We start from the raw sequence: 26342 nt of genomic DNA on the forward strand, positions 1-26342 counted from the left end.
AGGAGGCGGGGGCGGAGGGGGTGGGTGGGTGGCTGGCTGGGCGGGGAGCCGGGGCGACACTCGTCGCGGCGGGGCGGGGGGGGCTGGGGAGCCGCGCCCGGCGGAGGCGGACAGGACTGTGGCGGGAAAGGGCACCGGGGCGGCCCTCGCCGCTGCGGGGCTGGGTTGGGTTGCGCCCGCGAAGAGACCGTGTTGCGGCCCGGCGCGGAGGGAGCGGCCCGCCCGCTTCCTGGTGGCCGGGCTCTGCGTCCCTGCCGGCGAAAGCAAAGACAAAAGGTAATTAGATGCCTCGTAATTTGAGTACAGTGGGTGCGGTGCCGTCCTAAGTGGCAGAGATTTCAGATCTCCCACTGCAGGGGGTGTCAAAATCTTCCCTCCCCCTGGGGAGAGAATTTACCCCGTGGGAGCTCTCCCGCGGGAGCCTGCGCGCCGCCACTCACCTGCCGTGGGAGGGAGGTCTGCAGCACCGGGCCCCGCTGCTCCGGGCACTGGGCTGTCCTTGCAGAATGGGTTTACGAGGTGTAAATGCTGGATAAGGTTGAACTTCTGTTATAAGTCCGTGTATTTGGTTTTCTGGGGAGATTTTTTTTTCTCTTGGTAGATTTTCCTGTGAGAAAGTTGTGGTTGTAGCTGGCTGCTTTAATTCCTTTCTAGAAAAAAAAAAACCCAACAAACCAACAACAAAAAAACCCCACCCCCCAAAAAAACCCCAGTTTGCAGTTCTAGTAATGTGCCTTCTTCAGATATATCTATTTTCCTATGTTTCCTGTCTCAAAGCTAAGGGAAAAAAGAAAAAAAATGTAATGGTCTACAGTTAATGCCTGATTTTAGCTTCCCTGCTGCTTGCCTTTTCTTACAGGTGGTACGTCATAGCTGGAAGTTCACAGAACCCTCCTGCCGTCATAAAAGGTAGAAAGATGTGGCCTCAGGAGTTAGCTAAGGTTATTTCTGCACCCAAAGATGGGACTGAAGATGCATTGGAAGTAGCTTTAAACTAGTCAGCTTTGGTCAAATTAGCTGTTAGTAGGGTGCTACTCCATATGGTCAATGAAATCTAACAGGGAATTTGGGTAGACATTCAGCTGCTGGTTTCCACTGATGTCTGCACTGCTATAGAGACGCTCTTACCGGTACCTGAGCTACCAAGTTTAAAACATTCGTGTCTACATCAAGTACACCCACACTTCTGGCCTCAGTTTAGACACAAAACTGTCTCTCAAGTTAACTAATCCTGGTTGGAGCAAGGCGGTTGGTAGTTTTCACCTAAATTAACTGGTTGGATTTAGAACTGTGTGGGAGCCTAATTTTAACACGCTATGTTAACTCCTGTGAAAATGAAGGATATCTTTGTCCTCATGGGATTCTAGTTTGAGGTAGTCTGGGTTTTTTTTCCATTTCCTAGTGTATGTAAAAGTCAAGACCAGGCCAGAGGGAAAGAGGACAGGATAAATGTTGAGACCTTATATATTAGTTCCACCCTGTTGCCATTGGCAGTGCATCAGAGAGGGTAATACCGTTACAGCTGGCAGAAAACATGCTGCCAGATGAGTGCCTCTTCATCATCTGTCTCCTCCCTCTCCGAGGCAACTGGGGGATTAAGAGGTGGTGAATTGGACTTGCTTTCTGAAATTGGGTGTATAGTGGAAATGCTTCTGCCTTTATTAATGCAAGTTGTAGGCATGTTGTACCTGTTATCATGTAGGGGTGAAAGCTATAAAATTACGCAGAGTTTCAGGCAGTTTATTCCTTTTTCAGGTCCTGACAGAGAGTTTGCTAGCCTAATGTAACCCAATGTATATATTTAGCTAATGCCGGCCTGATGTATATTTAACTGCTCTGATAAATCCTATTCTGCCTTTCCTTACAGATCTTGCCTAGGATATACATGGGGGCAATCCTGGGAAAGCAAAGTAGACCAGCAAAACTGTGGTTGTCTGCGAATAGTTGCATCTAGAGCAAGCGCTTTTGCTTCTGTAGCTGTGGTGATGAAAGATCACACTTCCTCATGCATCTAACATAACTATTGCCGCAGAGGTGTGCAATAGAGGTCACACCTACTGTACTTTATGCCTATTTTATCCACTTTACTCCCTGTAAGCTTATTTAGCAGCTATTCAATGGCACTGATGTTTATTCAGAGCAGATTGTGTTCTTATAATCTAACCCCTCTCTGTTTCAGTTTATACTAGCCAAAACTACACTATTTTGGATAACTTTTCCATGTTTTAAAGATATTTTAATATGACACCATCAGCAAAAGTAAAGAAGACTTTGAGTAAAATTCCTTTCTCAGTGTAGTCCAGCAACTAAGATTTCTTTCTCATGAAACTTTAATTGCTCATAGACAATTGGTGCTTTCAGTCCCTCCTTCTTCACCCGCCCTAGTGAAAAAAGAGGCGTTGTCCATAAGGTGAAATTAATTTAAGTATGATTTAGAATAAGGGTGGAAATTATTCAAAATTTCCTGTGTAGAAGCCTTATGGAGTAGCAGCACGGAGATCCCCCTTCAGGATATGTGACATAACTGTACAGTGCAGAGAAAGTGATCCTCAAAGTACACAGGTTACAAATAATTTAGAATTTTATATTCCTCTTGAAAGCTAAGAGGCAGCAAATGTAAAACTCTGTTTACAATCTTGATATGCTTCTAATGGAAGCATATTTTCCCACCTAGCTAAAATTCTGGATTAAAATCAAATTGTAATTGTATATAAAAGGGCTTTGTAGCAGACTGGCATCAGGCTGAAGAAAGAATAGCTTATGATAGTTATTTCCGCTCCAAAATAAATAGTGGCAATTTAATGACAAGGCATATATGAAAAAAGATTGTCTCTTGGCTGCTCTCAGTATAAAAATACTGAATGAATTAAATTTTAAAATATTGAAGTAAAAGATAATGAGAAACCAAGACGACATTTCCTGTTGATTTCAGTGGGTCCTGTCAAGTCTATATGTTTCCAGTTTTCCCATTCATTGTTTCTTTTCTTTTTATGTAAAGGATGGCATCCAGCTGCATGCTTTAACTGGAAATAAGTAAACGTATGGAAAATTACTAGCTTTAGTCTGAGGTAATTACACAAATGCATACACCCCCCCCTGTGTGGTGTTAATTTTTTATTATGGTGATGATAACTATAAAAAGATGTAAAAGTGCTACCATCTGTGTCTGTGTCGGACAGTGATCTGGCACACATGCAGGAAAAAGAGTTGTTTCCCTCGTTAGTTGAAACCATTTCTGGTTTTAATGATGTTATATATGCATTGAGTCCTTAATTTTTAACAATAAGGTAGCTATTTCATCATATCTTTTCTTTTTAACAGTGAAATCATTATCCTGTTTCTTTGACTGAAGGAAAACCCTGTCCTCAGCTAAGAATATACCAGTACAGCGTGTGTGTGAGTCCTTATTGTTCAACTCTCTGTATGTGGACAGCACAGAGTGTAGAATATTACTGGCCAACTGGACGGGCTGTTCAAAGGCTAAAAAGTGCTTTATGTTTATCTGAGGTGCAGGTCATCTCCCTTTTCATTTGAATGTGCAATTAATCGGTAATTTTTTCCTATGTCACTTATAATATTAAACAATATTAAACTCTCCATGTGTTCGGTACAGCTCATAGACTGTGTCGCATGTTGGTAATCAAAACAGGTGTTACTAAGTCTTAAGTCTCACCCAAACTTATAATTTGTATTAATTATCTCTCTCCATTATTATAATCTTTTTTAATTCTTAGCTAATCATGCTTAGTGTCAACAATTTCACTGTCAGGCCCACATACCTATAATTACCCAGGTCATCCGATATAAATCCGAGGAAAACACTGATTATTTTTTTTTGAGACAGGCATTGTCTTTCATCACTGTAATACAATGACTTCTTGTTGGCAAGCTTGAGTGAAAAATTGTCCTTTTTGAGCAGTAAGTGGTGATTAGTAATCTCTACTGAAGTCCTTGCATTGGCAATTGTTTGTATTAATATATGATTTATTTTTTGGTAATGTTTTTGTCTGTCTTTAAAAAAACCCGACATATTTGTCATGTGCCTTCTTAAAGGTCATTCTCCCAACCACTGTTAAGACTATCCTAAGTATTCTTGTTTCATTTTTCTCGTAATTATTTTTATTGCTTGTGAAATGCTAGCCTCCTGTTGCTCAGTTTGTGTTTGTAGTGTATTAGTATCTTTAGGCTCTACCTAGCCTAAGAAAATGAATGATCTATGCTATAAATTGACCTTGTAAAACAGAGCTGCAGCTATTAAACTGTATGCATTTTTAAGCTAACTTAGTTACCAGAAATACATGTTTTCCACTTACCACAGCTATAGGAAAGATCAGCCAGATTAAACTCCCAATAATTAAATAGATTCCTCTTGTTTAAATGCACATTTGAATGATCTTTCCTTTTCCTCTATGTTTGTGAGAGACATGTTTATAATTTAAGCAAAATTCTGACTAATGCGAGTTACACTTTCATACTAGAAAAGAACAAAGAGGCAGAAATGGGAAGAAAAAACTTCCTGCGTTCCACTGCTGCCTTCTTTTGTATGATCCGTGTGAAGGAGTATAGAGCAAAAGGTAGAGATTCAGTATATTTGCATACCTGCATTTGACTTTTCAGTCTAGCAGTGGTTCCTACACAATTGTCTGTACAAATTATTTTTGCTTTTAGCATATATGGAATACAAAAAGCAAGCGAAAATAAGGGTGATCTCAATATGTTTGCAATGGATATTGCTTTTATGTTATATCAATTTTCCCACTTGGTTAAATCTTCGCTTAACTGAAACAAAATGTATTACTGTGATTTTTAGTGTTTCATTAGAGGAAAAAAAATAGCATGTCTTAGTAACACCAACCCACCAAACTAATTTTGGTTGGGAAGTTATGCTCCAAGACTGTTAGAAAATACAGATTCCTTAGTTGTCTATGCATATAAATCTTAAGTGTTTTGTTACAAGCTTTTTCTACAGAATCGTTGCCTTATTTCTAGGTTTGAGGCCCAAAGGTTAAAAAATGATGTTGAAGGGCAGTAATTCATCTGGCAGTTACTAGCTTCCAAATGTCTGTCCTTGCAAAGTAGTTTTCTTTTCATGTAATATATGCTATATATCCTTTAAGATTGTATTGCTTTCAGTAGCATGCAAGCAGTAAAGTCTCACATGGAGCAAACAGAAAATACTTACTCAGGCTGGAAATGAAAATTGTTATTAATCACTCTGAAGATTTCATAGCTCTTGTCCTGTCTCACCATCAGTCTATATTTAGAATGGCAGACAAATTTGTTGAATGTTAATGTTTTCTGAATCAATTTCTGCTCACAACAGACTAGGAATTCAACACTTCATGTCCTTTTCTATAAAAATAATGTATTTCTGAGATCCTGTTCTTCATGTCTTGTATAAGATTGATTGCCTCTGACATTGTTCTAACTTTTGAGATAAATGGTGGAGGAGTGTACTGTGATGCTGCTTCATGTCACTGTCAGAAAAATTACTGCAGGCCTTATGGGTTAGGATTCATTTGTGATGAAGAATTCATGGAGGAGGTCTCAGTTTGAAAGCAGCCAACTTAAAAAAGAAAAAAAAGGGGGGGGGGAAAGAACCTGCAAAATTATAGATGGGTAATCTGAATTTCAGCAACTAGAACAACAACGGCAAAACACTGTAGCACTGTAGGCCATAACAGGTAGATGACAGTATGACAGTCTGTATGAGCCAGTACGGATTTGTTAAGAACGAAGCATGTCAGACCAGCTAAATCTTCTCTAACATCTGCTCCTTCCCCTCTACCCACAGACCTGTTATCCTGTCATAGATCTCACCTAGCAAAGCTTTTAATATAGTCTCAAAGGAAGCTCTCGCAGGGAAGCTAGGGTGACATAAATGAAACTGCTAGTGAGAGGATGCAAACTTGTACTTGGTGAGTGGTTCACATCACCTAGTTTCAAAATAAAAGGATGGATGTGGTGCACCCACGGCGCTTTGTCCCAAGCCTTTAACTATTTATTTTCATTCTGACATAGGATTTTCCCACTAATTGAGCAGGCAATACCAGCCTGTAAACATGTTGAAAGTTAGATGTAGAATTCAGAGTGATGTTGATGAATCATGCTGGACACCAGCCCAAGCTAAAGCACACACAGCGCGGAGGGACCAGAGCTCTGCAGGCAGGGCCAGGGAAGCAAGCAGCTGGGGAGTAGAAACTGCTTGGCTTGGCAGTTCGCTGCAAACGCCTGGCAAGCTGCAGTGGGGCACCACTGGCTGAGGGGACAGCAGGGTGCCCTGCTGGGAACGGTGAACACCGTGCCCCACCGCGTAAACAGAAATATGATATTATGTTTTAAACAGGCACAGTAATGCTTGCAGCCTGCTGGGCACTGGCTAGGTGTTGTTCTCCAATTTTGAACGTGATGTTTAAAGAAATCGTGAACTAACTGGAGAGCCAGTGAGGATAGAAGAAAGGATGGACAGAGGGCTTGACCTGTGAGGAAAGAGTACCGGGAATCTTGAAGAAAGATAACTGAGGTGAGAAGTTTGGATGCCCTTGAATACATGGCTCTTCAGCGGCAGCTGCAAAGAAGGGAGTAGGCTTCCCTGCTGCCCCCTCGTGAACGCGCGCGGTAGTGGTGGCAAAAAATAGCTGCACAGCAGGTCCGAGTTTGACAAGTAAAACGTCACAGCGGTGTGCGCGACCAGGTCAGATGCCGTAGCGCAGACGCGCCCCTCTGCCCACCCTGGTCCCGGACCGGGGGATCCACTATCCCTTGCCATCCCGCGACCCGTCCGGTGTAATTTGCTTCCTCGTGCTGCCTGCTCTGCCATGACGCAGGCGCCGCGGCTGCTGGCGGCGACCGGGCTGCCAGGGCCCGAAGTGGGCCCGCCGCCGCCCGCCCCACCGTCACTCGGCCACGTGATTGCGACGGACGGGGCACTACAGCTCCCAGCATGCAGTGCGCTCACGGCGGGGCGGCACCGCCGCTTCCGCCAAGCCAGTGCGTCACCACCAGAATTTGAAAATGAGTCCCATGGTGCCCCGCGGGCTCCCGCTGATTGGCCCGCCGGGGGGAGGTGCGTGGTTCAAAGCCAGTGGCGGAGCGCGCGCTCCTGGCTGGAGCGCGGTGACGGCTGAGGCGAGCGGCGGGCGGTTGGCCTGGGCCCCAGGCGTCCCGGAGCAATACGGGCGGCGTTTCGCCTCTCTACCCCCAGCAGGTTTCGTGCCGAGGTCCGCCATGGCTTCCTTCAGCTCCCAGGGCGGCGGTGGCGCTAAGAAAGAGGAGAAGGGCAAGAACATCCAGGTGGTGGTGCGGTGCAGGTAGGCGCGGCGGCCTTCCCCCCTATCCACCCCGGGCGAGCGTTGGAGGTCGGGCCACAGCAGGAGCCCGCGGGGAGCCGGTGGGGTCCCTCGTCGTAAGTCCCTCTGGGACTTCGGTCTGAAACGTTTGCTGTGCTGTCCCTCGCAGAGCCCGGCGGGCCCAGGCAGACTCACGGCGGGGTGACGGGGCGCCGTGCAGCCCGAGCTTTGCCTAGAAGCTCCTCGGCGGCTCCGGGAAAACTGAACTGCGCGATCTCTCTCCGAGCATATCGTTATTAAAGAGCCCGCTCTTACGTGCAAACAGCGCTCGTACGGCGCTTTAAAATGCCTGTCCGAGGCATTAATTGTATGCGTTGTGTGGCGGACCCCTGTAGCCAGCAGAGATAATCCGCACTTCCGCAAAACTAACACCGCTATGAATAATCTCTTACAGCTTAAAAAGGGCAGAAGTTGCAATTTCCTGACTTGATTCAGTGCACACCTAGGATGAAGCTATGCAGGAAGGTTAGGAAGAGCTAGATGAGAGTTAATATGACTGATGTTGGGAAGAAAAAACAACCAAACAACAAAACAACTGAGTTTCTATCTTCTATGAGTTTTTGTGGGAAGCTGCTATGATTTAACAGCTAATAAAAATTTTGCTACACCCACTTGTCAATCTTTCCGATAACTTCAGTGATGCAGGCTCTCCAAATTAGGACAAAAAGCTATAGGTGTGAACTTCTTATGTAATATGACCAACTACCGTGGTTGATGAGATTAATTTAGGTTTTGGTATATGACAAATTTCATGTACCATAAAATCAGGTTCTCCTTGTAATTTTGAGGTGACTTCAAATACTTGCTCACTGATACTGGATCTTAAATGCTTTTAAAGTGTTGCTTGCTAGAACTGTAATACTGCTAATGGGTTTAAGCATAAGTGTTCAAAAATGCCTTTGGAAGGTTTTTTTTTTGAGCCAGAACTGCAAATGTTAGCTTTCATATTAATGCCTTTTGCATTCGTTATATCCTCACGCTTTGAAGTTCTACTATTACAGATGCACAATAAAAATGGAAATTAAAAGTGATTCTTCTCTTATTTTTTTGCAAAAACCTGCCAAAACAAATGTTATGGGACTGGCAAAAGTGTTGATGTAAATCAAGGCTATCGCAAAAGAAGAGTAACTTTTTTTGAAGCAATTGAGTTTGAAGCACTGTCAAGAGCAATCATTGTCTTTTTCATCTGATTACTCTCAATTGTTCTTGAATAGCTTCACTAAGTATCAGTGTATATTTTAATTAAATATAATGCTCAATATGACAGTAGTATCAGGATTGGCAATGGCGTAGTGTTTTGCTTTTGTTACAACGTGTAGATTAAGTCCTATGTCAAAATTTAGTCTCTCAACCCTAAAAGCTTTCTAGCTCGCCCTTGCTCTTGCCTCTTGTACAGCTTTTCTTTTTTTAATAGAGCTTCAATGTGTTTGAGCTAGTAAATGTTTCTTCTGCCTTTCCCTACTGCATCAGTGAGGTTCTACCGATCTTACAGATAGGTATATAGATGCAATTATCTTGATTTGCTTCCAAAGTCTGATGTGTCTGAGCTTATCCGAAACCTTTTCAAGCAATGCATTCACTGTGCTTTGGTAAAACATGAATTTGCAAACGCAGACTACATGTGTTAGCTTTGTTAACATGTTTTATACCTAAGGGGATGAACTTGTGATCAAACGTCACCATGGCGTACCAGGTTGTCGCTTGTCTAGCGGCACATGGTGGTGATCTGCATGTGTGCTTCAGCCTAGCTGAACTGTTCCTCTAATCATACAGTTGTGGGCTTTCATACCGTAAGGCATGCATTTGACTGTTCACTGTTATATCATTACAGAGCAGAATATATTCATTATTCAGCCTCCTACTACTTTAAAAGTCACAAAATTGAAGTTGTGCCTTGCCCCTGTGAACAAGATTTTGGTGATCAGCTGTTGTCATCAGTCAGTCTTACACCGAAGTGTCTAGTGGTCTATTTAGAATCTAACACTTCAGCCTCAGTGCTATGTTGAGGAAGAAATGTTAGCCACAAGAGTCAGGAAACTCAAGATGCCATGCGCTTGTGGTTTTTTGTTTGGTTTTTTTTTAACATTATAACTTAGAGATCCAGCATCTGAAGTGCCTCTACTGTCAAAATATTTTAAAGATTACTAAGGTTGTAGGAGTTCTATCTTTGACTGCTCAGGTCGACTATACAGGTAGCATAGACATTCAGTGCAGTAGCACTACTAAATGAGTAATAACTCATAGTTTTATTACTCAAGTTTTATAGTTTTCAGCCCATCGTCATTTCCATGCTTTTTGGGAGAAATTATTGCAAACACCCCTTCGAGGAAAACTGTGTGCACCGGTTTAAATTAACTTAATGATGAAACAAAATGCTCACCATCAAATTTCTAAACTTTTAGTATACTTCTATTACCTTTTTACTCTGAGTTTTAAGTAAAGTTTATGTGGACTTTCCCCCCCCAAAAAATCCAATGTTTTGTCCGTCTCAGGAAATTCTATTCACAAGTTCTGTTGAAATGCCTCAGCATTATAAAGGTTCTGGTATTGCTGTCTACTGTTCTGCTATTAATAGGGTCTATTAGAATTCCTGGTGCTTTAGAGTGTTGTGTTATCAGTGTGAGATGGAGGTTTTGTTGCTTGTGTAAATGGAAAATAAAAAAGGAAATTTTTCAAGTTAACTAATTTTATTCACCATTGCCTTTACTTTCATGTATAAGTTTGCTGGGTTTTTTTGAAGGCTCTTATTCATACAACTGTTTGGTATGTTTAATTTTCCACCCTCCTGCAATTGAACATTTTCTAATGTAAGCTAGCTGTGTGCTCATCTATATGATCTTAAAGTGTTTATGGACTTGTTAAATACATATGTAAACAAACTAAAAACTATAGATACTTAACTTGTCCTGCAGTGGGTGGAAGGAGAAACAAGGTCTGGAAAGTGCCAAACTGCAGCAATTTTTCTTCAATTATTAAGTTAAAAGCTTTATGTTCCTTTTACCCAATTGTACTATTCTGGATCCTTAAACAGGGTGATATTACTGCTTTGTCAGTTTATGTTCTTGTTAGCAGTGATACCAACCTGATATTCTTAACTCCTGTCTTTTTAGGCCTTTTAATGCCTCAGAACGTAAAGCAAGCTCCTATGCTGTTGTAGACTGTGATCAAGCAAGAAAGGAAGTTAGTGTCCGCACTGGAGGAGTGACAGATAAGACATCAAGAAAGACTTATACATTTGATATGGTAAATGCTTGTCAAGTTGGGGACTACTATAAACAAGCTAGCACACATCTCTAATGTGGTCTGATTACTGTATTGCGTGATGCTATATGTTACTTTAGGATAAATGGGATGTGTTGTCTTTGCCTCACCAGGTTTTTGGAGCTCAGGCAAAGCAGATTGATGTTTACCGGAGTGTTGTGTGTCCCATTTTGGATGAAGTTATTATGGGCTACAACTGTACAGTGTTTGCGTAAGTAAGCCAATAATTATTTTTGGGAGATTTTATTTGAATTTTAGTTTCTTGCTTACATTTTAATTTTTGTTCTCACAGTTACGGCCAAACTGGTACTGGTAAGACCTTCACAATGGAAGGGGAGCGGTCACCCAATGAGGAATACACTTGGGAAGAGGTATATTTTCACTCCTGAGACTTATCTGTACCATGGCTCAAAGTTAGAAATTGTAGAAGGCTAAATAAGACCTAAAGTTGATGCCTTTCAAATCCTGAAGCTGACTTTCCTTAAATGTTTGTAAATTAACAAATGGTCTTCATTCATTTATACGAAAATCAAAACTTTGTATCTTTAATGCATGCATACAAGTCTTGGCAATCTTTATATGGAAGACAGTCTTTGTACAAGGTATTCATTCTTGCTTATATCAAATCAGACAATGTAACTGAAATTCTCCTCGCCCCCAAATATTTCAGTACATTTACATATTAAATACTTTGCTTTAATTTATAGGATCCACTAGCAGGTATAATACCCCGTACATTGCATCAAATATTTGAAAAACTCACAGAGAATGGTACTGAATTTTCAGTGAAAGTCTCTCTTTTGGAAATCTACAATGAGGAGCTTTTTGATCTTCTGAATCCTACTCCTGATGTTGGAGAAAGACTGCAGATGTTTGATGACCCTCGAAACAAGGTTAGAGCTGTCTTCCAAGATTTGTTATCTTAAGGCTTTCAGGATTGTTGAGATGCATAATAAGCATGCGTTATTTTCTGACAGAGGGGTGTAATTATTAAAGGCTTGGAAGAAATAACTGTACACAACAAAAATGAAGTCTACCAAATCCTGGAAAGAGGTGCAGCAAAAAGAACAACTGCAGCTACTTACATGAATGCATATTCCAGGTACAAATCTTCCCCGTTTCAGAGACTTTGTTTTGTTCTTGTTTTATTGAGCAGGATCTTACTGAACAAATAAAAGATGCTGAAGCTAGTGCAAACCTGACATGATCTTGAGATTGTGTATCACAGTTCAGACTGCCAAATGTGGCTTAGAAAGCCGTAGTTAGAACTTCTTTACCACATCCTGTGGGGTGATTTTAATAGGTGCGTGAACAGGCATTATAAAATCTGAATGCTTCTCATCTTAAAAATGGGCAGGCAGTTTCTCTCTGCGTGATTTTTTTACATAAGCTCCCCCTCTTGTTTAGCGTTTACATGCTTTGTTATGAATGTGTCCCTTGTTAATATGCAGTGTTTAGTTGGAACAGTAGCCCTGCCATTCCAGCTAACTCTACCTGAGATATAAGTAGCAGAATGTTCTTAATCTGGCATCTAGAATATTGACATTTAATTAAAACTCAAAGTTAAGAAGTTAACTTTTAAAGCTTTCTATGCCTGTGGAAACAAAAGACAGAGGTCTGGCAGATATGTAACTGAAATACATGGTATGTACTAGCATGAGATAAATATTCTCTGCAGTAGATATTGTACATCTTCAAAAAGAAGGTTGTAGTCCTTTCAAATTTGGAAGATATTTAGCTGATATACTTGTACTAGAGAGGTGGATTGCCTTTGTTCTAGCTGTTATAAGTGGCTGAGGATTTTTTTTTTCCAGTCTTGTTTACTGAATAAAAACTTGGTGTAAGTCTCAAGTATCCTTTCCACTCCTCACCAGCAGTAGAAAATGGCATATTAGGATTTGTTACTGAAGTTGGAATTTCAAAATACTGCTAAGATTTGGGTTTTTACAAGTCAACACAAGGGCCTCTCTTCAAACCCCACCTTCTGAAAACTTGCAAACTGGATTATGGAAGCTGGGAATAAGGTTGAGGGTTGGGGTTTTTTATGGCAATGCAGGCTACTTCATATGATTGCAGCTCATAGTCAGAATCTAGTAGGAATAAGCTCAAGCTAAAATAATCTGAAGCTGTACTATTGTTTCAAATGAAAACTGAATTGAACTTCTAAATTTTTAACATTGAATTCAGCTACTTGCTGATTTTCTTAGCCTGAATAAAGAAAACTAAATTTCTTAATCTCACATTCTGTAAAACTGTTCTTAGTGTATCGACAAAATCTATAAGCCAGTCTTCTTGACGTGTCTGTGAGTTGAGAACACAAATGTAAACAAAACCAAAGTGCTTCTCTTGGTTTTGCTTGAAATAAGAAAAAAGTTACCAGGATTGAACGTCGCAAACGTCATCCAGTTGCTTCATTGCTGGTTTGAAGTACCCTTTTCATATGTATACGCGCAAAAATACACTTGGTAGAATAACTTTGTGTCTTGAAAATGCTTAAGTCTCAATTAATGGGCCAAATGTATTCCCTAAAAAGAACACAGATACCTAACTTGTAGCAGCATCATATAGCAAGCAGATCATTTGGTTTTAATGGGATGTCTGTTTGAAACTGAATTCTTTTATAGCCGTTCCCACTCTGTGTTTTCGATTACCATCCATATGAAAGAAACGACAGTAGATGGAGAAGAACTTGTTAAAATTGGGAAGTTAAACTTGGTAAGTATTTGAACTAAATGTCATTGATGACATTCTTGAAGTAATGCGCTAGAATAATCTGACCGCTTTCTCTTGAGAATCTAAGGTTGGGTTTTTCCCAATAAGGGAAAAAATCATTGTTTTTCATAAAGTGATATGAACTATATTTGTCACTGAGAAATGCCTGTCCCATTTGTCACCCTAATGTCTCCTGAACAACTTGTAAGTTTGTGTGTTGTATTCTGCAACACTATGGGGCAAGCATTCTTCAGGGTGATTTGAGACAGAAGCATGTCCTTCCTCTTGTCTTACAGGTTGATCTTGCAGGAAGTGAAAACATCGGTCGATCTGGGGCCGTGGACAAAAGAGCTCGTGAAGCTGGAAATATCAACCAGTCTCTCCTGACACTGGGAAGAGTTATTACTGCTCTAGTAGAAAGAGCCCCACATATTCCATACAGGGAATCAAAACTCACAAGAATCCTTCAAGACTCTCTTGGGGGACGAACAAAAACATCAATAATTGCCACAGTTTCTCCTGCATCTATAAATCTTGAGGTAAAGTTAAGTCTGAAAATCTATTCCTAAAATAGATAGTGATTTTTGCTAATGATACGAAAATGAGTTAAGTCCTCAGCTTGACCTAGTGTTACATCTATTTGTCACAGGAAACATTGAGTACACTGGAATATGCCCACAGAGCAAAGAACATAATGAACAAGCCTGAAGTTAATCAGAAGCTAACAAAAAAAGCTCTTATTAAGGTAAGCTAGACATATATCTTAACCAATTAAGTTACAGGTTTGATTCTGTTAACGTAGTTTTTGCTATGCAGGAATCGCAAAGTTGTGGAGAAGCTATAACTAGTAGCAGTGCTTTTCTGAGGTGATTTTAATCACTGAACTGATGCTTTCAAACTAAGCTGCTTTACTGGTACAGCACTAGTCACTTTGCGGATACCGAAATTGTTGCTAAGACTAAAGCTGGATAGAGAGGCTATTGCTACTAGCTATGACTTTGTGTATGGATTACCTGTTTACAAGTCAGTGGAGAGCTACTAAATGGTACTTGATATTTTTTCTGGACTTACTGTATTAGCAGCTTCATTCCCTAGAAAGTGCCTGAATTAAAGTGAATTTGTCAGTTAAGTATAAGAGCCGATATCAAGTAGCTGACCACTGCTAAAAAAGCTGTGATTCCCATTGTAAGCTGTTATATGATTTAAATGGGAGATTTCAATGTTCTACATATATCCAATGATAACGAATTTATATGGTGCTATGCTGAAATTATTTGGAACAGAGGTGCTTGCCTCTGTGCTTATGCAAAACTTCCATGGAGCACTATCTTTGCAAAATATCTGTTAAGTTAAATCTTGAAAGCAAAGTAGACATTTTCAGGCTTACAAGTGATTGTTTCTGTATGCAGGAATATACTGAAGAGATTGAACGTCTGAAGCGAGACCTTGCTGCTGCACGAGAAAAAAATGGAGTCTATATTTCACTTGAAAATTATGAGTATGTCTTCAAAATGTCTATAAAATGACTAACAACAAATCTCAGATACTGGTACCTATCCTTATATAGAAATGCTTTCAGATCTATTTTCATGCCAGAAATTTTAAGATAGTCAGGAGAACTTAACTGACTGGTCAACTTGTTCTTTAGAAATTAATTATTACACAGATAGAAGCCTAAAAGTAGGTTTACACTGAGGGTTTTATTTATATGCGGAACTTACCATAAGCATAACCAGGATGCAGATTTATACCATGCAGCCTTTCTTTCAGTGGAAGCTCATATAGGAGAGCAAACTTGATATAGTTTACTTCACTTTGTAAGAAGGCTAGTTACACAGCTTAGAACGGAAAGGTGTCTTAAATGCTTTCTGCATTAAGTGAACATTACCTGCTTTTCATGCATTTGTTAGCAATACTTATTTTTTGAAGTTACTAAATATATAGTATAAAAACCAGTAGCTAATCTTGAAATCAGGTCTTACTTGACTAATTTGTTTGCTTTAATCCTTGCTTGAGGGCCCTTAATGGAAAGCTGACAGTTCAGGAAGAACAAATTGCAGAGTATGTTGACAAAATCAGCGTCATGGAGGAAGAAGTGAAAAGAGTAAGTAATGTTTCTCAACTGTGGCTTAAATCTGCCAAAAAAGAAAGAAATCTTTGGGAAGGAGGAAAAAAGTTTGAGCAAAGAACAGTCTGAAGACTTTTTGTTCTTAAAGTTCCCTAATTAGTCAAGAGTGGAAGCTTCTTAATCCTTGAAGTTAGGAAGTTCAAATATCATATATGAAGTCACAGGATGCAATATTTATTTTTTAAAGCTGTTTTAATGTCATCCACTTTACCTTTAATTTGCTTAGCTGGATTTTCAGCAAGAATCTGCTTGTAAAATCGTATCATCTCAGTTGACAGATATCTGCTTAGGAGGAAAGAATGAGGGGAGAGGGGAGAAGGTGATGAGCTCCCATTAACAAATTACACAGAAAATGGGAGCTTTCTCTTTAAAAGAAATCTGTTAATTTGCTGGAATATGTAACTACTTTGTGTAATCAGCTTTACTGCCTCTCTTTACTGTTAGAGTGGTGAGGCACTGGAACAGGTTGCCCAGAGAGGCTGTGGATGCCCCATCCCTGGAAGTGTTTAAGACCAGGTTGGATGGGGCTTTGGGCAATGTGGTCTAGTGAAGGGTGTCCCTGCCCACAGCAGGGGGGTTGGAACTAGATGATCTTTGAGGTCCCTTCCAACCCAAACCATTCTATGATTCTTCTTCATTCTATCTGCTTAAGTTTGTTTAGTGAGATTTTTTTTTCCTTGTGCTGTAACAATTGCTTGGCCTTGTGGTTTGAGTGGGGTAGCAAGGGATTATTACAGTGAAAATGGTATTGATTTGTGATATTTTCAGTGAATACAGAGACTATCCAAATCTGTAGTCTAGGTTTAAGACCTCAGAGCCTTACAGCTGAAACTACATTGATAGATGACACCTTGCCTTCTGTTATTGTTGGCATAATTTGAGATGTGAAGCGGGACTGTTGAACTTATAAAAAGCAGTGTTGTCCTATTGATGTTTGTCTTCTACTTTAGATCACTGAACTATTCACAGTTAGTAAAAATGAACTTGAGCAGTGTAAAACAGATCTGCAAATCAAGGAGAAAGAACTGGAAGAAACACAAAAAGATCTGCAAGAAACCAAGGTTCATCTGGCTGAAGAAGAATATGTGGTTTCGGTTCTGGAAAAAACTGAACAAAAACTTCATGGCACAGCTAGCAAGGTTGTCACAGTTCTTGCACCTAACTTAACCTAACAGTAGCTTCCCATGTTTAGGAGTTTGGGTTGTTCTAGGAAATCATTGTTGCTAAAGCATGATGCGAGTGTGAATTTAAGATGGAAAACTAGGATTAGCTCTCTCCATAAATTATATTATGATGAAAAGCTACTTAAGATTGCAGGACTTTCTCTGTGGTAATATTGACAGTTGACTGCTAAACATGCTGGTTGGTCTGGAGCTACCTTTCCTTCAGGCCAATTTGTCATGAGAATTCTGTGCTTTGCAGTATTTGTTGTCATGAGTTGTTTTGCAGAATAAGTAGTTTACTAGAACTTATGACTGGCCCTACAAAAGAGTAAGTTATATATAACTCAGGTAAGAAAAATAGCAAAAGGCTTTGCAGAGGTGTGTGTAGTAATTTACACTCACTGAGTGATAATGGAAACTGTTGCCCTGTCACCCCTATATTTTAGGGTATGGTTTTGATGTGTTTGTAGATTGTTCATGACTATTGAAACAGACAATGTGGGGAAAGAGAGTGTCCTGCTATTTAAACTGTAAAGTGATGAAACTAGTATCTTTAGTCAACATGAAAATTTCTTTCTACTCAGATTCCTGTAAGGTTGGGAGGGGATGCCTAGTTTTTTGCACGTGGGTTGTGGAGTGTTTGTGTGAGAGAAGTGGGTACAGAAACTACTTATGTTGACTACAAAACCAAGAGTCCACTATACATTTAAATTATCACAGAACTAGTACTGGAAACCTCTTGCTTGAGTACTATTAAAGAATATATTTACTATCAAACTGTTCAGGAAAAGTTTAAATGGTCAGGAATTTTTTTTGGTTACTAATCTGTGATAAATGATATCTTAATTCCTTAAATACTGAGGATGTCCTTTATTAATGCTTTAATTTCAAAGTCAGAACAAATGGTCTCTAATAGATAACTTTTTTCTGTATTCTAAGACTATAAGTGACTTAACACCAGGATTAAGAAACTTGTAATTTGGTGATGTAAAGGGAAAGACCTGTCTTTCTAGGGAGATAACTTCTCCTTTAAATCAGAACTACAGTTGGTTTTCCTTATATAACATATGCTTGACTTCTTGTTTAAAGACTGACTAACTTAAAAAAATTGTAGTTACTTAGTACAGTTGAAGAAACTACAAAAGATGTATCTGGTCTCCATGCAAAACTGGACCGTAAGAAGGCTGTTGATCAACACAATGCTATCGTCCAAAATACATTTGCAGGACAAATGAATGTTTTGTTCAACAAAATACAAGATTCAGTTAGTGAAAACAGTTTGAAGCAGCAACAGATGTTGACATCTTACACAAATTTTATAGGTAAGTGTAATACCTGCATCAATATGTCATCCTGAATTTTTGCAACAGTAGTACCAAAGCCCATTTCCTAAAACAAATCTGTTTTAGTAAGTGGAAGAGGCTTTATTTTAAGCAATGTAATGATTACAGTTGCACTAGTAATAATGTGTCTGGGATGATCAACAGCCTTCCTGTGCTGTAAAAGGCAATATGGTGATGAGCAATAAAAAGAGTTCCTATCTCACAGTGGAACTTTTAAAAAAAATTTTTGTAATGCTTCTTGATTTCTTTTGTAGGTGACCTCCTGTCTACTAGCTCTTCAGCAGCTAATATTCTTGCATCAGTTGTATCAGCATCTTTTGCCTCTGTTAAAGAATTGGTGTCTACTGAAGTTTCTCACATGTCTGAAAAAATAACACAACATGAGAATCTGTCACTCGATTGTAAAGCTGAGCTGCTGAGATTAATTGTTAGTAAATTTACATACTTTTGTTACTTAGATATTTGAAACTGTTCTCTATCAAAAGGGGTTCTGTAAATATAGTTGTTGGTTTTTTCTGATGCTCTCTACCTGCCTCTGCTTTAGCACTTGGCCATGGTTATGTCCCTCCCTGCTTCCCCTCCCATGGTGCCACCACAAGCTCTAATGTACTATATAGCAAATACTGTAATAGCAGAGTACATAGATATGTATATGGATAGCTTCTTACAAATACAGATGAAGGAAGAATCATCTATACCCATCTATCCTGGTTTATTTTTTTTTTTTAAACCCTGTTCCTAGGAGGAACATGCATCTGGATTAGGAAGAGCATTAAATAGCTTGACACCAATGGTAGAATTTGTCTTGGGGCTAAACTGTCAGTTTCAGAGTAACATGAAGAAATATTCTGCTGTGGCTGACAAGGTAATGCACATAACTTGTCTCTTATCTTGTGCTCTTTTTATTGTATTTACAGATAACCCTTTGGTGATTTTTCTGCAGCGTGTCGGTGTTTCCATTTTTGGTCTGGCCTTTTCTCCTTTAGTCTGTACCATGAGTTCTATCTCTTTAGCTCTGTCTTTCAGACTTCTTTTCCACTTCTGAGTGTGGTGTATTTGCTTGTTACCTGTATGGGCACAACTGCTCACCTGAATGCCACAGAAGAATGGTAAAACGTGGATGCTTAAAGCTATATGTAACAATATTTGATAATATCCTTAATATGGTCTCTTCTGTATTTTAGAAATCTAAAATAACCAACTTAGTCAAGTCTTATCACTCCCAATTTCTCCCACAATCATAACAAACTTTTTCTGTAGTCACTTTGATTCCTAGGGAATGTGATGCTATATCTTGTTAACAATAACCATAACTGCAGACAACACTGCACTTATTTAAAAAAAAAAAAGGTCCTTTGCTTCAATTTCTAGTTCTAATCTATCTTGTGATGTTTATGTAGAACTGCAGCCTCGCTCTCATTCCTCTTTTCCCATTTTGTCAGAAACAAATCTGGTGATCTGTTGCTCTGACTGAAAAATTTCCCCCTTCTGTCAATTACAACTCATATGAAATCAACTCCCCTTATCTAGAGGCTTTTTATTGGTTTTCAGAGTTAGACAACAAATAGTCCATGGCTTACTAGCTCTTGCTTCTTGCTCTTGTCTTAACCAAGTACGTTGCTGGTGTCTATTTTGTCTACCTTACAAATTTTGTGTTTGGAAAAGCCCACACCAAATTCCAGTCTGTAACTTCAGATTGCTCAAAGTGTTCTTCTGCAGCTTTTACAGGCAATACTTTTAGTGCCTTGACAATTTTCATGGGGTAGAGTTTGTTTCTGTATAAATTCTGCTAGGGAAAAGTATCCAGTTCTTACCTAAAGACAAATATCTAACTTTAAATCTTTTTTCATAGATGGAGGATCATAAAAAGGAAATGGATATCTTCTTTGCAGATCTTTCTCTCACTCTGAAAAAATTGCAGGAAGAAACGGCCAGTGTTTTTGTTCAGCTTCAGAATGATTGTGAGAATTTAAAAGAAGAAGTAGAAATGACGAGGTTGGCACATACAAAGGTAACAGAGTAAGAAACACCAAGTGATTGTTTGCTTTGATTTAAACTCTGTAGCAGTTAAACCCTTGTGCTTGCTTTAGAAGAAATTTTAGGACAGTAACTTGATGATCCTAGTTCTTTTCAGCCTTTGTTGGACTGCTTTAAGAAGCTTATGTAGGAAGGTTAACAAAAAATTTACCCTTGCTCTGAGCATGTCAGTATATATGCTTTTACATATATCTCCAAAAGCAAAGTGTCTGTATCTTCTCTACTCAAAAATTGTACCTTTGGCTTTAGAATGACAAAGTTCTTTTTTCTTTTTTTTTTTGCATTTTTAATGAAGATGTTCAACTACCCTTTAAGAATGTTAAAAAGTGCAGAATAACAGTGAAATGTGTGTCACTTTTCTTAATTAGAGTGCAGCTGAGTTGATGTCCTCGCTGCAAAGCCAGCTTGACCTGTTTGCTCAGGAGACTCAGAAGAATTTAACTAATGTACTTGTGAAAAACGGAAGCTTGAAGACCACCATCACTGCTGTGCAAGAAAATGTTCACCTGTAAGGAGCAGGTTACTTTTGGTGTAGCTGATGCAAGATAAAACTGTGTATGAAGAGGACTGCAAAATTAGATGCTCTTCATATTTATATGCTTATAAAGTCTTCTGGACAAGACCTGTATGTTAGAGCTCAGTTCTGCCACAGAATGTAGATCATAGTTCACCTTTCCCCAGAGCAGAAGGTAGCTCCACAAGGCTTTTCCTCAAACTTGTGTCTCAAGCATATCGCAGATAAGAGGCCATGGGTTTGGGAGCAATATATGCTGATGAATGGCTCTCAGTATGGCTGGACTTCAGAACGTGATACCATAAAGGCTTAGCTTAAAGTATAATAGCGTAGATATTGCAGCATGCTTCATTCAGTTGCAGACTGAATACCTAAGGTCTTGCCAAAGTTGTTTTTAGTTTGTGGGGTTTTTGTTTGTGTGTGTGTTGGGTTTTTTAGGGGATTTAACAAACCTACTGCTCCAAGTTCTGCAATTTGTAAATTTACTAAATAGTGCAACAACATTATAATTAACTGGTTTGATAGAACTGCACTACTTCACTGATTCTGGTCTCAAATATTTATAAATGTAGGATGTGTTAAAATCCACCTTTCAAAATCTCTGACCTATTACAAATATGTTGTTGCAGGAAAACTACAGACCTAGTCAGCAGTACAGCTTCCAATCACAGCAAATTTATTGCATCTCTGGATAATTTCTCTCAAGAGCTCAGGATCATAAATGCTGAAAACAAGATGATGCTGGAAGAATCCACTGGCCACTGTCAACATCTTCTCAGCAATCTCAAAAATGTGTCTCAGGATACTGATAAATGGGGTGAATTTACAACTGCTCAGATAGTCAACTTTACCAATCAGCAGCTGTTGTCCTTCAAGGATAAGAAACAGCAACTTCAGTGTTTACAAAAGGTACCTATAGCCATTTGTAGTCTAATACAATGTTCTGAGACAAACTTTTACAGTAGAATTTGTAGGGGGAAAAACGTTTTCACTTATAGTCAGAACAAAATTGTGGTGTTTTTCAATCACAGCAGAGTGATGTTACTCAGCTTAAATAGATGCAATTAGAGGAAATCAAAAGCTTAATATAAGAGGAAGACTTTGAACTTAAAGTGCAAATAACCTCAAAAAATAGTGTCTTGATTAATCCCATGTGGCTAACATCCTTTTGTAATTTGGGCTTTTTACACCTTTTTGGTAGTATATCTCTGATTCTAAACCTTTATCTACCAGTAGTGTCCCTGGGAGATTTGCACAGTGATCAAATAGAGACTATATTCTGGAGGATGCAAATGACTTTATTGGTCAGATGGATTAACATTGTGGGAGAAAGCATTCCTTTTAGGTATCTACTAGTTCTGGTCTCTTATCTGAGAATTTTTTTCTGTAATTTTTTTTCATTTCCATCACAAACTTCACTTCCCACCCTTCTTGTTTTATTGTTCTAATAAGTGTGAAATAGGCAAACCTAACATTTTGTTAACTTTTGGAAAGAAAAACTTAACTGTTAAAAGCATTTGCAGTGTGAAGACACCCCTCTATCTATTATACCTACTGAACACTTCAGGAGTTTCATTCCAATGGGAATAGCAAAAACAGTCTTCCTTCTTTTCCCTACAAGTTTCTAGTGCTTGTGGGATTTTCACTTGCACTTAAATATCCTAATTCTGCACAGGATTGTGCATAAGCAGCATGAGGAGTCTGATTTGAACCAGATGGCATCATCTTTATTCTTATGAGTAGCTTTCTAAAATGATCATACTTTCTAAGAAAGTGACTCTCTTCTGAAGATAGTTCTCAAAATGAGAGTGTAAAACTGGCACTGAAACTTCTCAATTTGAGGTCTCCAGTTGTTTCGTTTCAGGTCATGTCACTAATCATGCACCACATCTTAGAAAAGAGGCCATAACCTTACCTTTCCTGTTAACTTGGTGTTTTTGCTTGGGTGTTTTTTTTTGTTTTGTTTTCAGAAAAATGAAGAAAACTGTGATAAAGCTATAGCTGAAATTGTTGACCATATTAGTAGACACAAGTCTGCTGAGGAGAAGGTACTAAATAGCCTTCTTGATAAGATAAAGGTTGATCAGGAGATACTTCTGGAGCAGAAGCTGGCACTTAATGAGGAAGCACAGCATGGACTGACTCAGGTTAATGGTTTCCTGCAAGAGGATCTTAAAGTGGATATTCCAACAGGTATTTAAAGTAGGTTGGGGACAGAATGGTTTTACAGAAAGCAATTTCAATTTCAGAATTTGTAAGTAAAGGTTAATGGGGACATGATATAACTAGCAGCCTTACACCTTTTTTAAGGCGGATGCAAATAATGACTGAACAAAGCATGATTTCTATATTGAGTTAATGTAAAATTGAGGACCTTTAAAAGCAAATGCTGAAAGTGTTTAATAGTGCCTTTCATTAGTGTGCAATCTTCATTAAAGGGACAACTCCACAGAGAAGAGACTACTACTATCCAGTCACACTTGTGAGAACAGAACCCCGGGAACAACTGTTGGAGCAGTTAAGGCAAAAACAACCAAAGCTTGATGCTGTGCTAAACAGTGAAACAAAGGAGGTGGTGGAGGATAATGCAGATCAGGTATGTGTGTGAATGGCAAATGAGGCTCTTCAGTGAAGATTTCACATCTTTGGGAGTTTTTTCGTGCCATCGTGGAGAGTAGACTAGAACCCTAGAGCAGATTGCAGCCTTTGTGTTTTGCAGGGTACTTGGAGTCACGTGTGCTGAGCTTTTGACAAAAACAATGTCTTCTCTTATTTTTCAAGATAATAATAATTTAGAGACTTTCATTTCTGTTTTTCAAAAATGGAAGTGCCATGTCTCTTATAGATCTGATCATGTTTAGTACATTCACCTAGGAAGTTCAAACATTAAATACGCTTTTCTGAAAACTTCTGTTTTAGGACCTGTTGGAAGAGGAAGAAGGGTTACAAGAATCCAGTGAAAGCCTTGCTAGTGACAAATCCTTACTGGATACAAACATAGGCTGCCATGCAAATGGTGGTATTCCCTTTTTCCAGGTAACTTCCACAGATATTCCAAACAGCTATGTATTTAAGAGTGAAGGAAAATTATTGTTCCATAATCATGCTGTAGCCTAAAGTTACCTACTATCATTTAGTTTAGCCTCACAACTTCTCTAAATACTGGAGAATATGCTTTGTTAAACTTGAGCTAAAATAACAGCAGGTTCTGGTAACAATTAACAGCAGATAAAATAATGCAAATTTCTGACAAGCTGGACAGACAGAAAACTCCTCAGCAAATAATCCTGTGTGCAAAAAAATATTGTCATAATCTACTAGACATAAACACACATGTTAATAGAAAAGTTGAGATTAAATGTGGAGTATTTTCTTCAAGGTTAAACAGAAATATTAGCATTCTTGATCCTTCACTGATTTTTTTTTTTTATTATTTTCTTCCTTCCTTTTGACACTCTTGCTCTACCAATGTGTCACTGTAAACCCCTGGTTATAATAAGCTTGGGTTTGGGGGAGTGGTGTATTCACTTGTCATGGATACCTTAAAAGTAGCTGCTGAACTTCCAGATATCTACAATAAACCTCTTTAGTAAATGCAATATTAGGAACCTTTTTCAGGTATTCTATTAACTTTCTCAGAACACTATATACTGCATTGTACATGAACAAGTAGTCTTTAATTTATTTGTATTCTCTTAAATTGTGTGTGTTCTTTAAATCCCAGCATAAAAGGAGTCACAAAAAAGATAAAGAGAACAAATCTGCAGCTACAGTGGAGAAGAACAAAATCGAGGACATGACGGAACAGTTCTTTCCCAAATCTAAGCTTCCTTTAAGATCACTGAACTAAGATGTATCCACTGCAGATCCCTGTTTTGAAGTACTTATGTCTAATTGTCTACTGAGCCATAACTTTCTCTGGTTATTCTCTGTCTCTGTATATAATCATATATCGATACAAAGCTGGATCAAAAGATTGGCCTGTCAGATGTCCTGCCTTTGTCCCATTTTATATGCTGTAGCTTGCAAAGTATTAACAGACCTTAAAAAAAAAAAAACAAAACAAACAAACAAAAAAAACCAACAAAAAACCCAAAAAAACCCCCCACCCTGCAGATTATGGTGCTGTATGTTAAATAGACTTCTATATTGTCACGTAAGAGATCCTTTTCTGTTTCTCTGTAAATTTAAAACAGAAAGGGATGTGGAAAAATGCTTTGTCAACATTACCAGCTACCATTTTATTTTTTAATTAACTGTAAATAAGTGTTCTATTTTTGTACCTGCTTTTTAGTCTGATTCCTATTTCTACAGAGTAGATAGCTGTCTTTTGATTGGGATACTTCAAATAAATCATTGATATGTGGAAAACAAATGTATAAACATCTCCCTCAGAGTAAAACGTGACTTTCATTTTATTATTACCAGGTTTAATTTAGCTAAAACATTAGCAGCTATGTCGTAAGTCTTGTGCTGTCAGGAGAGGATGGTTCCCTCCCTTTTTTCGTAATAGACAATAGCTTTATTTCAATGCCTCTTCAGTATATGAAAGCTAGTCTTACTGCTAGGTTTTGGGGGTTTTGTTTTCATTTGTTTTGAACCCCGCTGTTGTGTTCTTTCTCTTAACCTGCAGCTGTGATGTGTTGCTTGGATATGATGTTGTCAACCACAGCTTATATATTGTAAATCGGCAGTGTTGCTTTTAAGATGTAGATACTTAACATTAAAACATGCAAACTTGGTTACAAATGCAGCTTCTATGTTGTATAACAACAGTGAATTTCCAGTAATTGATAGTGGCATTTGACCAGCTGCTCTTTTCGTACTGCTTACCTGAGAATTTGAAGAAAACTTCCAGCTAAATGATGTGCTAAAAAAGTAGATGAATAGGTTTATGATGGGAGAGACGCTGGAAGGCAGCCTTAACTTACATTGAAGCACTATTCTTAGCTAATTGTCAAAACGTGATTGAAGAGATTGTCCGTTTTTCTGTATCTAGCTTTGCAGGCTTAAGTTGATCTTTGTTGAAATGGGTGGTCCATGTGTCTATAGTCTTTGAGCAGGTATGCCAACTAGGTCTACGTTGGACACCTTTCAGAGACCGCACTGCGGTCCTGCTGATAGAGGTAGAAAGACATAATTTGAAGTGTGCCTGTGCACTGATTCTCTGAACTCTAGCATGAGATAGACCATTAATTGGTTGTGTTTGTCTGAAACACCTCTCTTAGCTCTTATTTATCCTCACTCTTCTGCCTCTGTGGGCAAAGCTAATTCCTTTTTCTTAAGAGCCTGTTAGCAGGAGGGAAACCATTAATTTCCTTTCACAAGAATAAGACACAAATTGGATCTATTTATTTATTTTTAAATATTAGGGGAGGTGTTATGTTATCTTGGTTCCTAGCTTATATACCAAATCTTTCTGTTGTAAGAAACTTGAAATGCTGGAAGCTGCAGGACTGTCTGCTTCAGAGAGTGTTTGGCATATTGCCAGATTCTGACACCAGAAACTTAATGGACTTAAGAACTCTCCAGGGCCTAGGATCCATTTTCTTGCACTTGTTAACGCTGACTGGATGTTAGCATGATCTTCCCAGGCTGTTCATGAAATCATTCGCTAACTAGAATTCAACCACAAGTGTTGATCCTACAGCTGTATTGGAATGGCCTAAGCCAAATGGGAGAGACTTGTGTAAGACTTTGATCCTATGACTTCACTTTCCCTATGGAGTTCACAGGATCAGTATGAACCAACAATCTGGAACAGCCAGTACCCAAGGAGGGTCATATCTTTAAAATCATGCCAGAATCTGTGCTTCCTGGTTTTATCTTCTTTGA

At 39.0% G+C, this 26342-nt stretch overlaps 2 protein-coding genes across 12 annotated transcripts in view; one reads left to right on the plus strand and one right to left on the minus strand.

The window, feature by feature from the left end:
- Nucleotides 1–511, minus strand: part of IDE (insulin degrading enzyme) — a 67235-nt gene extending 66724 nt beyond the window's left edge. The window contains exon 1 of the mRNA XM_054832362.1: nt 441–511. The gene's annotated coding sequence lies outside the window, so the exon portion shown is untranslated. The remainder of the gene's footprint in view (nt 1–440) is intronic.
- KIF11 (kinesin family member 11) lies at nt 54–24568 on the plus strand. 11 transcript variants are annotated; one of them, XM_054832346.1, is made up of 27 exons: nt 54–276; nt 860–3396; nt 3845–3918; nt 4479–4574; nt 6347–6523; nt 7205–7310; nt 10460–10592; nt 10724–10821; nt 10903–10981; nt 11318–11503; nt 11588–11712; nt 13235–13325; nt 13619–13861; nt 13972–14067; nt 14732–14820; nt 15339–15426; nt 16401–16589; nt 17728–17935; nt 18211–18383; nt 18699–18821; nt 19809–19967; nt 20362–20501; nt 21137–21416; nt 22478–22700; nt 22946–23103; nt 23427–23543; nt 24232–24568. In XM_054832346.1, exons 6-27 carry the CDS (start codon nt 7228–7230, stop codon nt 24355–24357), a joined length of 3207 nt encoding a protein of 1068 aa, XP_054688321.1. In that variant the 5' UTR covers nt 54–276; nt 860–3396; nt 3845–3918; nt 4479–4574; nt 6347–6523; nt 7205–7227; the 3' UTR covers nt 24358–24568. The 11 variants fall into 11 exon arrangements, with proteins under 11 accessions (XP_054688321.1, XP_054688320.1, XP_054688322.1 ...); XM_054832345.1 differs by having other exon boundaries at nt 860–3068; nt 3322–3396; nt 3845–4574; XM_054832347.1 differs by having other exon boundaries at nt 860–2034; nt 2999–3068; nt 3322–4574.
- Nucleotides 24569–26342: the final 1774 nt, after the last annotated feature.

Source organism: Grus americana, chromosome 7 (genome assembly GCF_028858705.1).
Source record: "Grus americana isolate bGruAme1 chromosome 7, bGruAme1.mat, whole genome shotgun sequence".
Taxonomy (NCBI): Eukaryota; Metazoa; Chordata; class Aves; order Gruiformes; family Gruidae; genus Grus; species Grus americana.

Coding starts and splice junctions, on each gene's coding strand:
- KIF11 (XM_054832344.1), top strand. CDS start 7,228: ATGGCTTCCTTCAGCTCCCAGGGCGGCGGTGGCGCTAAGAAAGAGGAG. Junction 10,982..11,317: donor AGGAATACACTTGGGAAGAG/GTATATTTTCAC, acceptor TTTAATTTATAG/GATCCACTAGCAGGTATAAT. Junction 16,590..17,727: donor TTCATGGCACAGCTAGCAAG/GTTGTCACAGTT, acceptor AAAAAATTGTAG/TTACTTAGTACAGTTGAAGA.